We start from the raw sequence: 14,146 nt of genomic DNA on the forward strand, positions 1-14,146 counted from the left end.
GCTTCGGTTCCGCTCCGCCGCCTCCCGTGTATCCGCACTGCCGTCTCCTAATCCATCGCTCGGCGATCGACTCTTCACTCCTTTGTTTGCATTTTCTTTTCTGTCTATTCTTGGATGCTCGATGCTCCATTCGCTTCCCCTGGGTGTCTGCTCTATTAGTCGGCACTCGCTTAGCTGTCCTGGCTATCTCGCTCGTTGTCTGCTCCATCGCTCGGCGTTCCCTTCCCTCCTCCCTCTGGGAAGTCTGCTCGATTAGCTCGGTCCTCATTTTCTCTCCCCTCCAGTGCGGGTCCTGAGCTGGCCCCGATCGGTACTCCATTATGCTCCCTCGGCAGTCTGTCTGGTCGATTGCATCTGCGATTGTTCTCTCTCCCCTGCCTATGTAATCCATAGTCTGGGCTTCCGAGCTGCCGTCTGACGAGCTTCGGTCCGTCCGCTTCTCGAGCTAGCGTGATCGCCATCGTGGTAGGTGTCGCCGCCCGCTCCCCTCTCTCCGTTACCGAGCAGCCGTGCTTCCCGATCGCGCCTGTCCTGTCCGTAGCCCGCTTGCTTATTCACCCATCGTGTATTTCGCGCCGCACCCCCCTCCATCTCCCCTCATCATTCATCTCCGCTATTCATTCATCTTTATTTCCCCCTCCGCGCCGCCTTTTTATTCATCGTTTGTGTCTCCCGTCTGCCTCATTCATATCGGCACTCGATTCATCTCCCCTGCTCGCCGTCGCTCTCTCTCCCCCTCCTGCTGTCTGGCTCGCTTCTATCGGCGCTCCGCTATTGACGCCTGTCTATCTCTTCCCATAGTCTGGCTCGCTGTGATCGGCGCTCGTCGTCTCTCCCTTGTGGCTGTGGTGTTATCGGCGCTCGCTAGCTCTCCCCTTGCTGGCGATGAATGGCCGCTGTTGCTCCCGGAGCCGCTGAGACCCGAGCACCGGAAGCGGGAACCGGGGGGAGCGGACCGCGGTGAGAGCAGGAGGACCGACCAGCCGGGTATGTGACTCCTCCGTTACCGGTATGTTGTATGTTCTGTGATCCAGCGCCGCCATCTTTATTTATCCTATTCTCAGAGGGGTCCTGGGCTGTAACAGTAGAGAACTCCACAGGAGGGGGGTGGGCTATGGGGCTCCTACCGCTAATCCTATATATACACGACCCCTCCCCCAACTAATCTCTATATAAAGTGGGGGATTCCCTCTACCACGTGATGTCTGTGCCCTGCAGAGTTATCATAGGATCCCTGATTACATGGATAGTGGAGCACAGTGCCCTCCAGCTCTCACACAACTACAACTCCCATCATCCCCTGGCTGCCTACAACACACATGCATGATGGGAGTTGTAGATTTATCATATATGTGATGCACAACCTATAAATTTGCTGCTGCTCAGTACACCGTGGAGCCCTCTATACCAGTCAGTATATATATATATATAGCAGATCAATACAATAGAAGAGCCCTGTATACCAGTCAGCGTCATGTATGTATGTATGTATGTGTGTGTGTATGTATATATATATATATATATATATATATATATATGTGTGTGTATATAGTAGATGAATACAATAGAAGAGCCCTGTATACTAGTCAGCGTGTGTGTGTGTGTGTGTGTGTGTATATATATATATATATATATATATATATATATATATATATATATATATATATATATATATATATATATAAAAAATCTCAGATCAATTCAATAGAGGAGCGCAGCTATAGGTATACTAAAGAAGTGGGGGACACTGGGGTAACCTATAGCGCACCCCTTGTGGGGGACACTCCTTTTAGAGGGGCAGATTTATAGTTCTTAAAGGGGTTATGCAGGATTAGAAAAAAAAAGTACAGCTACTTTATTGCAGAAACAGTGCCACCCCTGTTCTTTAGGATGTGAGTGGTATTACAGGCATGCTCTTCACTACAATGGGGCTAAGTTGCGGTACAGCACACAACCTGAGGACATGAGAGGCGCTGTTTATGGAAGAAGGCGGACATTTTTTCTTTAATACCTTAATGGTTCACACCTACAGGATCTGCAGCTGATTTTCTGCAGCAGATTTCACTGAACTGAACTGAACACAGCATCAAATCTGCTGCAGATCTGCTGCAGATCCTGTAGGTGTGAACGCACCCTAAAGAAGGAATCTCAAAGTAAAATTTTAAAAAATCTGCCAATCACAGGATGGGGGATTACTAGCTGATATTGATGGGGGCCCCTGGAATCACCATAATGGGATTATAGGCCCTCTGAATGAGTCACTGTGTAGAGCTCCCATAGAGAATGAGTGAAGCGGGGACTGATCCGTTCACTGCAGGACAACAGCCTCCATTCCTGGGATCGTTGAGGTATCAAGGGTTGGACCCCCACTGACCTGTCCTGTGGAATTCTCTGGGTGCAGTCTCTGGATCAGCATTTAGGGGGCACAGGTGTGTCTGTACTGTACTGCGCTGCTGCTGTTCTCTGTATGTTCTTGTAGGAATGCAGCAAACATAGGGATTATCCAGGATTAGAAAAACAGCGCCACCCCTGTTCTCAGGTTGTGTGCGTTATTACAATTCAACTCCATTCACTTCAATGGAACTGCGGTGCAAAACCACACAAGGACAGGGGCGGTGCTGTTTCTGTTAGAAAGCGGCCATGTTTTCTAATCCCGGAGAATCTCTTTAAAGGGGTTATCCAACGCTACAAAAACATGGCCACTTTCCCCCTACTGTTGTCTCCAGTTTGGGTGGGGTTTTGAAACTGAACTGGAGACAACAGTAGGGGGAAAGTGGCAATGTTTTTGTAGAGCTGGATAACCACTTTAAAGGGGTTACCCAGCACTACAAAAAAACGCCACTTTCTTTCAGAGACAGCCCCACTCTTGTCTCAAGATTGGGGGGGGGGTTGCTGCTCAGTTCAATTGAAGTGAATGGAGCTTAATTGCAAACTGCATCTGAACTGGAGACGACCGAGAGGGGTTAAAGGGGTTATCCAGCGCTACAAAAACATGGCCACTTTCCCCCTACTGTTGTCTCCAGTTCAGAGTGGTTTGCAATTAAGCTCCATTTACTTCAATGGAACTGAGTTTCAAAACCCCAACCAAACTGGAGACAACAGTAGGGGGAAAGTGGCCATGTTTTTGTAGCGCTGGATAACCCCCTTTAATTGCAAACCGCACCTGAACTGGAGACCAGAGTGGGGCTGTCTCTGAAAGAACTTGGCCATGTTTTTGTAGCGCTGGATAACCCCTTTAAAGGGAAATCACCACTAAGGACCTTAGAACGCAGGCCAATTACCAGCTGACTAGGCCCAGCACTCAGCCAATCAACAAGAAGGATTGCATCTTCATGGAGGGCTTCTTCATGATTAGGAAAACGTGGCTGCTCTCTTTAATAAACAGCTCCACTCCTGTCCTCAGGTTGTGTGTGGTATTACAGTACTATGTGACTATGTTACTAAAGGGACCGAAAACAATTAAAAACAATTAGTATCTCAGTCACTTGGAGCCCCTGCTCAGGTTACAGGTGACACCTCAGTCTTTCTCCTGGAGCAGATGCTTTGTGACTGCAGAAAACAATAGGCAGCATGAGAGGGGATGGGAGCCATGGTGCAAGGAGCACAACCCATGACCTCTGACCCTACTGATTGGCTGCAGTGGTCATATAATGTTGTTTCCGGAAAGAGGAGTGGGAGCTGAGTAAGTGCTATCATCTCCTTAGTACTCACTAAGCACAGCGCCATATACTTTGTAGTGGCCATGCTTGGTACTACAACTCCCATTCAACCACTATAAAATTTACAGCGCCAGAGCAATGGTGGCAGGAATCTAATATTGGCAGCCTATGCTCTGGTTAGGGCTTCAATATTATAGTCCTGGAAACCCCCTTTAAATGGGTTGTCCAGCAAAAATATTTTTCTTTCAAATCAACTGGTTGCAGACAGTTGCTCTACACAGTTCCTGACATGGACAGAGGTGGCAGCAGAGAGCACTGTGTCAGACTGGAAAGAATCCACTACATCCTGCAGGACCTACAGCAGCTGATAAGTATAGGAAGACTATATTTTTCCAGAGATCCCCTTTGGTGTATGCACGGTTGGCTGCATAGTGGATATATGTAGAGAGTGATGATGGTGAACTCCATTGCTAGATACACTGACCTCATCCTTCTATGGCAGAGTAAGGGACACTTCTCCAGTCAGTTTAGGCAGCGACATGATCCCAGCTAGAGCCCCTGACATAGAATTGGGGTAGGAGGTAGGGTCTGAAAGGGAATGTAATTTTTTTTTTTTTACTTAATATTTGTAGTCTATTATTATGGGGGCGGCCATCTTGCCTGAGCTGTAATGATAAGGAAAGAACTGGAAAATGGAAATGATCTGTAGTTTTTAGATTTGATTATTTTATAATATAGACAGTAAAATTAGGGAAAAAATCTGGAAAAATTGTATAAAAAAATATGTTAAAATAAAAATGTGAGCTGTGGCCATTTTCTGACGACACATTCCCTTTAATAGAGTGACTCTTCTATGCACAGAGGTGGAGGATCAGGGAGTAGATGCCTGGGCTAGGCATGATGGGAATTGTAGTTTTGCAACAGCTGGAGGGCCAAAGGTTCCTCATCCTTGTAGTAGATGGAACCACTCAAACATAATAGATGGGAAGGTAGTGCCCCCTCCTGGTGAGGTTGAGGTAACGCACACATTGGGGGAGATTTATCAAACATGGTGTAAAGTGAAACTGGCTCAGTTGCCCCTAGCAACCAATCAGATTCCATCTTTCATTCCTCACAGACTCTTTGGAAAATGAAAGGTGGAATCTGATTGGTTGCTAGGGGCAATGGAGCCAGTTTCACTTTACACCAGTTTGATAAATCTCCCCCATTGTTTCCATCTGGCTTCCCTTAAAGGAGTACTCTCATCCTGAGGACTAAGGTATTCAACTCTCTTTAGTGACTCCATAGTGAGTAAATGGGCCTGCTCTGTAGGGGATTTAAGGGGTCTCCATTCTTGAGCTTACAGAGGGCCCCATCTACCCTCCATGTTCTAGTGATGAGTCTGAAGACCTAGACATGGTGTGATCTTTTTTTGTTAAAGTGACAGTGACCCTTTAAGTTGAGCTACCTGTTTCTGTGGTGATATTCATGGCTTTCTGTCTTCTTTCTCCCCCGCAGCCTCTACATCCCCCATCTCTCACTTTTCCCCCCTGATTTGTCATCATGTCTCAGACTCTACAAATGGAGATCCCCAACTTTGGGAACAGTATCCTGGAGTGTCTGAATGAGCAGCGCCTTCAGGGCCTGTACTGTGACGTCTCTGTGGTGGTCCGCGGACACCAGTTCAAAGCCCACCGGGCCGTCCTGGCTGCGAGCAGCTCTTACTTCAGAGACCTGTTCCACAACAGTAAGAACCAGGTGGTGGAGCTGCCGGGATCGGTGCAGCCGCAGTCCTTCCAGCAGATCCTCAGCTTCTGTTACACCGGGCGGCTCAGCATGAACGTGGGCGATCAGTTCCTGCTCATGTACACGGCCGGCTTCCTGCAGATCCAGGAGATCATGGAGAAGGGGACGGAGTTCTTCCTGAAGGTGAGCTCTCCCAGCTGTGACTCCCAGGGTCTACACCCCGAAGAAACTCCAAGCTCTGAACCACCCAGTCCAGCGGCGGCGGCAGCAGTGGCAGCGGCAGGCACAGCAGGGGCTCCGCTGTCATCAACATCATCTTACTCTACATCCCGGGCCCCCAGGGTGAAAACCGAGAGCCAGGAGTCTGACTCTGTGCAGTGCACTCCAGTGGCCAAGAGACTCTGGGACGGGGGGCAGAAAGAGGCCGGAGGGGCTAATAGAAAGGTGCCGCGTTTTTCTCAAGGGGCGTCCGGAGGTCCATCGGGGGGTGTGGCCCCACAAGGGTCAGAGAGGACGAGCCCAGGAACATCCAGCGCCTACACAAGTGACAGCCCAGGGTCCTATCACAATGAGGAGGATGAGGAAGAGGAGGTGGCAGAGGACGGCACAGAGGAGCAGTACAGGCAGATCTGCAATATGTATACAATGTACAGCATGATGAACGTCAACCAACCCGGTGAGATCACTAGGTGTTACGATCAGAATTATTATATAGTGAGTGCAGCTCTGGAGTATAATGCAGGATGTATCTCGGGATCAGTAATGTAATGTATGTACACAGTAACCCCACCAGCAGAATAGTGAGTGCAGCTCTGGAGTATAATACAGGATGTAACTCTGGATCAGTACAGGATCAGTAATGTAATGTATGTACACAGTGACCCTACCAGCAGAATAGTGAGTGCAGCTCTGGAATATAATACAGGATGTAACTCAGGATCAGTAATGTAATGTATGTACAGTGACCCCACCAGCAGAATATTGAGAGCAGCTCTGGGGAATAATACAGGATGTAACTCAGGATCAGTAATGTAATGTATGTACACAGTGACCCCACCAGCAGAATAGTGAGTGCAGCTCTGGAATATAATACAGGATCAGTACAGGATCAGTAATGTAATGTATGTACACAGTGACCCCACCAGCAGAATATTGAGAGCAGCTGTGGAGTATAATACAGGGTGTAACTTAGGATCAGTACAGGATAAGTAATGTATGTGTGTATACAATGACCCCACCAGCAGAATAGTGAGTGCAGCTGTGGAGTATAATACAGGATGTAACTGTGGATCAGTAATGTGTGTACCTAGTGACATCAGGTGGTCTTGTTATACATGGCACTGGTGGAGACCATGTCTGTCCTGTCTTCAGTCTGTGTGGCGGTGTATGTATTACAGTCCCCTCAGCTGTGTGATATAACGTGTGCCTGTCCTCTTGTCATTAGAATATTCTTTGACTTCTTCAGCTGAGAAGGTGGAGGCTCTGCCGGACCCCGTCTTTTCAGACTCCAGGAATCGCGTCCGTGTCAAGCAGGACCTGGCCACCCTCCCAGCGGAGCTCATCAGCCAGATTGGCAACCGCTGTCACCCCAAACTGTATGAAGAGGGAGACCCAGCCGAGAAGATAGAACTGGTGACAGGTAAGTCCCCCTAGATTGTGCTCTATTCCTCTGCACTGCTGTGGAGATTCTCACATCTTACACTAACGACAACATCCATTTTGGGTTTGTTTGATCTGTTCCTTTCCAAAATACACAAGCTTTGTCTGTCTGACCTGGAGCAGGTCCAGCCCCTTGGCACGCTGCCATATTGGCCTGGTCTCCTCCAGTCTGTGCCTGAGCGGACTCTGATCCTGTTACTTGTACTGTGATCTGTTAATAACTCCGGTCATGGCTGTCTGGGTCTAGATTCCAGTGCTTGTATGTGAGGTGTAAGAACAATGACCTTAAGTAAGGGTTAACGCCACCTTTTCCGCACTTATGGTGTTGCCTTCACTCTCCCATGTGGCCTGCTGGCACCTCTACCAGAAGTCAGTGCAGCGTTATCCCATCACAGGGCATCAGTCATGGCTGCCGGTCACTGATCACTCCTCCTTCCCTTTCAGGAACCAATGTGTTTATCACCCGCGCTCAGCTGATGAACTGTCACATCAGTGCCGGCACCCGCCACAAGGTCCTGCTGCGCAGGTTGCTGGCGTCTTTCTTTGACAGGTAAGTGGAAGGGGTAAGGATTTTTTCCTGAATGGCAGAGTTATCCCCTATCTGCTGGGACCCCCTGAGTCTCCCGCCAGAGGTTGTGGGGTCCCAGCATTTAGTCCCCCACAACCAAATAGTTACCACAGCTACTTCCTTGCAAAAACATTGCCACCCCTGTCCTCAGGTTGTGTGTGGTATTACAGCTTAGCTACTTTCACTTCACTGGAACTGAGCTGCAATACTGCAACCAGACTGAGGACAGGAGAGATGGTGTTTTCTGTAAGAAGCCTAGACAAGACAACCCCTTTAAGGGACCTGGCATAATAAGTGATGTGACTTCTCTCCTTATCTCAGGAACACCCTGGCCAATAGCTGTGGCACCGGGATTCGCTCATCCACCAATGACCCCAGCAGGAAGCCTCTGGACAGCCGGGTGCTGCACGCTGTGAAATGTAAGACTGCTCTTGTGTGTTACATTTGTAGCTAGAGACAGGAAGTGACGCCCAGTCACCCCCATAACGTTCTGTAATCTGTTCACCTTCTATGTTTATCATGTGCATATTGGGGGAGATATATCAAACATGGTGTAAAGTGAAACTGGCTCAGTGGCCCCCGGCAACCAATCAGATTCCACCTTTCATTTTCCAAAGAGTCTGTAAGGAATGAAAGGTGGAATCTGATTGGTTCCTAGGGGCAACTGGGCCAGTTTCACTTTACACCATGTTTGATAAATCTCCTCCGTTGACTTTATTTTCTTGAATAAATACAAAATAAATAAATACAAAAGAGTAATCCAGTAATCCAGGGAGGTAGGGACATCCACATGACAACCCACCATCAATGCTTAATTCTCCCACTCAGTTTACTCTAAAAGTCTTAAAGGGATTGTCCGAGGAGCAGATGATGGCTGAAGCCGCCTGCTTCCTGGTGCTTACTTCCTAAGATTCCATGTCCTGAGATATGGAGGGGTGGGGCTAAGCTGCAATTAGACCCCCCCCTAATTGTCTATAAATAAGCTATAATGTTAGACTAGCCCCTTTAATATTCTTACACTTTCACCTTTAAAGGGGGAGTCCAGCATTGGGCATTTTTTCCAAAAACTGGGGAGGAGGTGGCTGAACATAGAAAACATGCACTTACTTACTCCCCCGGCTCCAGCACTACAGTCTGTTGTTCCCCCCTCTGGTTCCTCCCCGGCAGCTTTCTGGTCTGAATGGGCTCCTGCCTCGGCTGCTGACTGGGTGAGTGGGCCTGACACATCACGACCTGGGTCCCTGCTGAGAACAGGAAGCGGCCAGTGGGACCGGGAACCAGAGTGGGGGACAGCGGAGCCGCTGGAGTCGGGGAGATAAGTGCATGTTATGTTCAGCCACCTCTCCCCGGCTCTCTTGAAAAAAAAAATTCCCAATGCCGGACTTCACCTTTAAGCCTGTACACCACCTCTTACCATGACTTTTTTTCCCCCTCACAGTCTACTGTCAGAATTTCGCCCCGAACTTCAAGGAGAGTGAGATGAACGCCATTGCAGCAGACATGTGTACAAACGCCCGGCGCGTGGTGCGCAAGAGCTGGATCCCGAAACTGAAGCTCCTGATGGCCGAAGGAGATGCCTACACGTCCTTCATCAATGACACCGGAAAAATGGAGCCTGATCTGATGGGCGGAGGCACCCCCGGAGATCATAGCAGTGGCTTCGATGGCGAGCCAGGAGAGGGAATGCCCTGATCGGTCTTGCACGACTCCTAACCCCCCCTTCCAAAAAAAAAGAAAAAAGTAAATACCCCTCCCCCCTGTCCTCTGTGTGTAGGGAGGACGGGAGGGAGGCCGGACATTATGGCACTCAGGAGATGGGCTATCATCTGTATGCCGTAGTAGGTGGTGCTACGTATGACTGGACGCTGCTGCACGACCTAGAGACTGTTGCGGAGGGATTGGGTATCACTATACACTGCTGCATGAGATACTTCTTTATACAGCACCACCTCTCCATTATCAGTATGCAGTTATACTACGCCGTGTCATTATATAGCGCCTCCATTATCAGTGTATAGAGATACTCCCCATTGTCGCCATCCAACCGGAACAGACGTTCCGCTTGCTAGAAGGGGGGGGGGGGGGGGGGGGGAGTAGACTTGTAAATACTCTGCATTATTTTATAGTGCAGCCGGGGGGGTAGATGCTCCATTAATCCCACTGGCCCTCTGATAACCTAGCCGCTGCCGCGTCCTGGGAGAAAGAGAGACTTTTTTTTTTTAGTAACTTTGCTACGTTTTAGAAGACTCCCCCTCCCCTTCCTCCCCCCCTGCGCGTGCACTCGCATCAGCTGCTGGAAAGGAGAGCGCAATAAGTTATAATCCTCTAGACCACAGCCACTACAACTCCCAGCATGATGAGAGTTGGCAGAGGCCGGCAGATTGGAGGTCGACGCATTAGGTGATCGTGTCTGTAGGGACCAATCAGATTCTTTTCGTAGAAAAAAAAAAAATCTGATTGGCGGCCGTGGACAACTTTATTTGCACAGCTACTAATTGCACATTTTTTTTTTAAATTTCTAATGTTCCCCCCTTTCTGTTTTGTCGTGTGTTGGGGTTTCACCATTTTTTTTTTATTTCTATAACTTTTGCATGGTATGGAGTGTGGCTGGTTGGTGGACTGGGTGGTAGGAATCATGGAGGTTGTATAGGAATAACAATCATGCTCCCCCTGTAGTGGCTTATTTAGAGGGAGACTAGGGGCATTGTTACATGGACAATAAGCATTGATTTCTGCCCCAGTTCACCATATGGCTGCCCTCTGTGGTAAAGGACAAGCACACTGTAATGCTATCCTGATGGAGTCAGATGATCGCCCCCCCGGTGGTAGTTTCTCACATTACCTGAGGCTTTTCTTTGTCTTATTTTAGCATTAAACGGCTCCTTAAAGTAACGGTAGCACAAGACGGATTTCAAAGCAATTCCACTGTATTGGACGACTCACACTAATAATGTTATGTATGTAGGCGGGTGCGTCGGCTCCTGCGTTTTGACTGTTTTTAGTATTCCACTATGTCGGCGGCGGTCTGATCGGAAAGACGAATAATGTCCGGTCGGGTCACTGGGAGAGATCCAGTGAGATAGGCAGCCAGTGGAATAGAGACATAGAGTAAGGCGCTTCCATTCATGCCAGGCTGGTTCGCTGTGCCCCTATCTATCACCTGCTCTTCCATATCTCCTGGAACAGTGTTCCTCAACCTGTTGTGAGACTACAACTTTAATCATGATGGGAGTTGTAGTTCTGACACAGATTGGGGAACATCTGCCTAGAATAACCTGTGATCCCCGGCGGGGGGCATTGCGTACCCCTGATAATGTTGCAGTGATGATATATACTTTATATTTGCAAAGCACAGAGTTAACATGGTGATTTTTACCTGTATCGCTATCTATGAGGAGGGGGGGAGGGCAAGAGGTTATCGTTCAGTCCCTTGCTTGGTGATGTCAGGAATAATAAGGTCTGACGTGTAATTTAAGGTTGTGGGGATTATTGTCCCTTAATATTATAGATATGGCATACAAACTGCAATATGTTGCAGTACGAGACACGGCCTGTAGACAAGTGAGGCACTGTTTTGTGGGGAAAAAGACTACTGATCCCCCTTAAAGGGTGTGGAGCATGACACCCCAAAACCAAAAAAAAGCTTTAGTGTCATGTCCCACCCTTGTACTAGGTATAACATGTTCAGGTCTGGACTATTCCTTTTATCACTGTATCTTTTACTGCTATATTAACCAAAAGAAACATTATAACAAAGTGGCTAGACCATTGTTTCTCATACTGTGGCTGACTGGTTATCGCAGAACCACAACCCCCAGCATGCCCTCAGTACTGTGATCACAGCAGAACCCCCTCTTCTAGGTTATAGAGGTAGGTCGTTCAGTGTGAGCTGCCAGTGATGCTCTCCTATGTCTGTAACATGGCAGACAGTAATGGAGGCCACTGTGATAGCAGCCTCCTGAAAGAAGACTGCAGAACGAATGGTGGAGCAAAAGGTACAACATAGATATTGTACAGGGTCCCTTAGGTTTTAAGGCTTGCTGGGAGTTGTAGTTTGGCAACAGCTGTGTCTGTAGAGAGGACTAACTAAGTCCTGTGATGACAGCAGCATGTACATACTCCAATCAGACCCTCTCTGTCCAGGCATGATGGGAATTGTAGTTTTGCACCAGCTGAAGGGCCACAGATTTGACACCACTGATCTAATGTGTGAATACACAGAAATGGCCCTATAACCCAACCAATACTTCCTGCCGCCATCTCACAAATAGGAGTCCTATGGAAGAGCCATGGTGTCAGTGCACAGCGCCCCCCGCTGGGCGTGCGATTATGTGTTTATTTTGTAAATATATGTATAGCTTATCCCGTAGGAGGACGATAAAGCCTGTAGTTTCTAGGTTCTGCCCAGAGGATGATGCTGGGATAGAGGGGGAACTATATGGTACCAGTGACAAGCTCATCATAAGGATAACACTGTAGTTCTGCATTAAGGCTAATACACTGATCCTAGCGACTATGCTGGTTGCTATGTAAACCAGCCTATTTATACTCTTGGCAACGACAAACCTCTTCCCTCTCCTTTGCCATGATTTCGCCATCTCCCCATTCATCTATACAGTCCACAGCATTATGTATAACCCATACATTGTGTGTTGATACTGACAATTACTGTCTGTATGGGGGGCGGATTTTAGCAATCCTCAATATGCCGTGACGGATGACTTAAGTACAAGGGCTGCCGATGCGTCTGAGCTATATCTTGCTTACGCATGCATGATATCAGTGTACATATATACCTGTATATATATATAGTCACCCCTCTCTTCCCACGTAGTAGGACTCTGCCGGGCTGTAATGGGATGTAAATATTTGAATTAATATTTTTGCAGGCAATAGCTGGGGGGTGGGAATGGAGAGACTGAAAGAAGCAGCCCTCGAAAAAATTCGTTGTGTGTATATACAGAGGTGCATGAGATGGCACAATGTATATACCCCCTTTTTATTTTCTTTTTAGGCAGACTTAGTTGTTTTTCTTTCATATTTGTAGGATAATAAATCAGAGATCACCTTTTCACCATAGTCATTTTAAAAGGGAGAGTTCACATATTTTAAAGTCATATTTTATAGGCCTATCCCCAGTATGAAAGCATCTAGTAAGCGTAGTACCTGACTTTGGACACTAGATGGTGCTATTTAGTTTGTGCATAAACCTATGGGCTGTCAATTGGTGCTACAAACATTCAAAATTACTGCTGTGGTGAAAATACAACTCCCAGCATGCCGGGCATTCTGGGAGTTGTAGTTCTTGCCAGGCTGGAGATCACTACTTTGTAGTGTAGTAACCATAGCCTAACCTATAAAATATAGTTTTGATGAAGGATAAAAGTGATTCCTCCCTTGTTAGCGGGCAATATTATGGTATTTTCACAGACAGACTGATAAACTTTAGAATGATACACTAGCAGAGAAGGAGGGCTGCACACTTTCCACTGTTTTTATTTCCCTGCCCCCTTGGGCTGGTGACTTTTTTTTAATAATTTTATTTTTTAACTGTAGAAAATTAAAATTGAAAAAAAAAAAAAAAAAAAACTAAAAAAAAAAATGAAATAAAATCCAAATTTCCTTCCGCCATAACCAAACCTCTCACTAATTGCACACTCTTGGTAGTGACTCGCAGATGCTTTGACAGTCCCTTCCCCCGCCTATCGGGTAGGGGGAATTTTTCTTCGCAGTTTTTTTTCCAGATCGCTCACTTTACATGTTCCCCTTCCCTTCTGCTCTCTTTAAGTGCCAAGATATCGCTGTGTGTTCCCTTAACTGTGAGACAGGAGCATTGCACATTATGGAAAAAAATCTGAAGACATATTAATAAACGTTTTTAACAAAAAAAAAAGGGAAAATGTATTTTTGCCGGTCTTTTATTATCTTGTTGAGTAGTAAAAGGGGGGTTATTCAGGATTAAAAAAAAAAACAGTTGCTTTTTTCCCCAGAAACAGCGCCACTGTTGTCCTTTGGTTGTGTGTGGTATTGCAGCTCATTGGAGTTGTAATACCACACCCAACCTGAGGACAGGGGTGGTGCTGTTTTCAGAAGGAAGCAGTTTTTTGGATTATCCCTTTAAGATTCTGAGATTGAATTTCTGTACCCCACTGCATCTCCATTGGCGTAGATGGTTGGCAGCAACAGTGACGATCCTGCTCCTCTATCTCAAAGTAGAGTAAGAGAAGAGTAAAGGCAGGCAGGTCAGGTCTGATTAGACACTGGGGGCCACATGTATCATCCTGCGAACGGATGATTTTCGGCGGAAAGTGCCGATTTGCGTATTTTTTTATATGCAAATGGCCGATTTGCGAATAAAATATTCGCAAATCGGCACTTTCCGCCGAGTACGCCAGGGGGGCGGAAAGGGGGCATGTAGTGAGCGGAACGGAGGGCTCGGACTCAGAGTCCGCGCGATTTACCATCCGTTCCGCCGAAATATACGCCGAAAACCTACTCCAGTCCTCAGCTGGTGTAGGTTTTCGGCGGTGCGCAC

The 14,146-nt window shown here is 47.4% G+C and overlaps 1 protein-coding gene across 3 annotated transcripts; it reads left to right on the top strand.

Moving 5' to 3' along the window:
• Positions 1 to 331: 331 nt before the first annotated feature.
• NACC1 (nucleus accumbens associated 1) lies at positions 332 to 9,689 on the top strand. Of its 3 annotated transcripts, none has more exons than XM_069947828.1 (7): positions 332 to 465; positions 802 to 987; positions 5,157 to 6,060; positions 6,850 to 7,023; positions 7,488 to 7,593; positions 7,933 to 8,030; positions 9,050 to 9,689. In XM_069947828.1, the coding sequence occupies exons 3-7, from the start codon at positions 5,202 to 5,204 to the stop codon at positions 9,301 to 9,303; spliced, it is 1,491 nt and encodes a 496-aa protein (XP_069803929.1). In that variant the 5' UTR covers positions 332 to 465; positions 802 to 987; positions 5,157 to 5,201; the 3' UTR covers positions 9,304 to 9,689. The 3 variants fall into 3 exon arrangements, with proteins under 3 accessions (XP_069803929.1, XP_069803924.1, XP_069803913.1); XM_069947823.1 differs by having other exon boundaries at positions 333 to 465; positions 802 to 1,009; positions 6,829 to 7,023; XM_069947812.1 differs by having other exon boundaries at positions 334 to 465; positions 6,829 to 7,023.
• Positions 9,690 to 14,146: the final 4,457 nt, after the last annotated feature.

The sequence above is a fragment of the Dendropsophus ebraccatus genome, chromosome 1 (assembly GCF_027789765.1).
Source record: "Dendropsophus ebraccatus isolate aDenEbr1 chromosome 1, aDenEbr1.pat, whole genome shotgun sequence".
Taxonomy (NCBI): domain Eukaryota; kingdom Metazoa; phylum Chordata; class Amphibia; order Anura; family Hylidae; genus Dendropsophus; species Dendropsophus ebraccatus.

What these genes read in the sequence shown, in the direction of transcription:
- NACC1 (XM_069947823.1), top strand. Translation starts at nt 5,202, where the DNA reads ATGTCTCAGACTCTACAAATGGAGATCCCCAACTTTGGGAACAGTATC. An exon ending in GAAGATAGAACTGGTGACAG is followed by an intron (nt 7,024 to 7,487) that starts GTAAGTCCCCCT and finishes CTTCCCTTTCAG; the next exon opens with GAACCAATGTGTTTATCACC. An exon ending in GGTGCTGCACGCTGTGAAAT is followed by an intron (nt 8,031 to 9,049) that starts GTAAGACTGCTC and finishes TCCCCCTCACAG; the next exon opens with TCTACTGTCAGAATTTCGCC.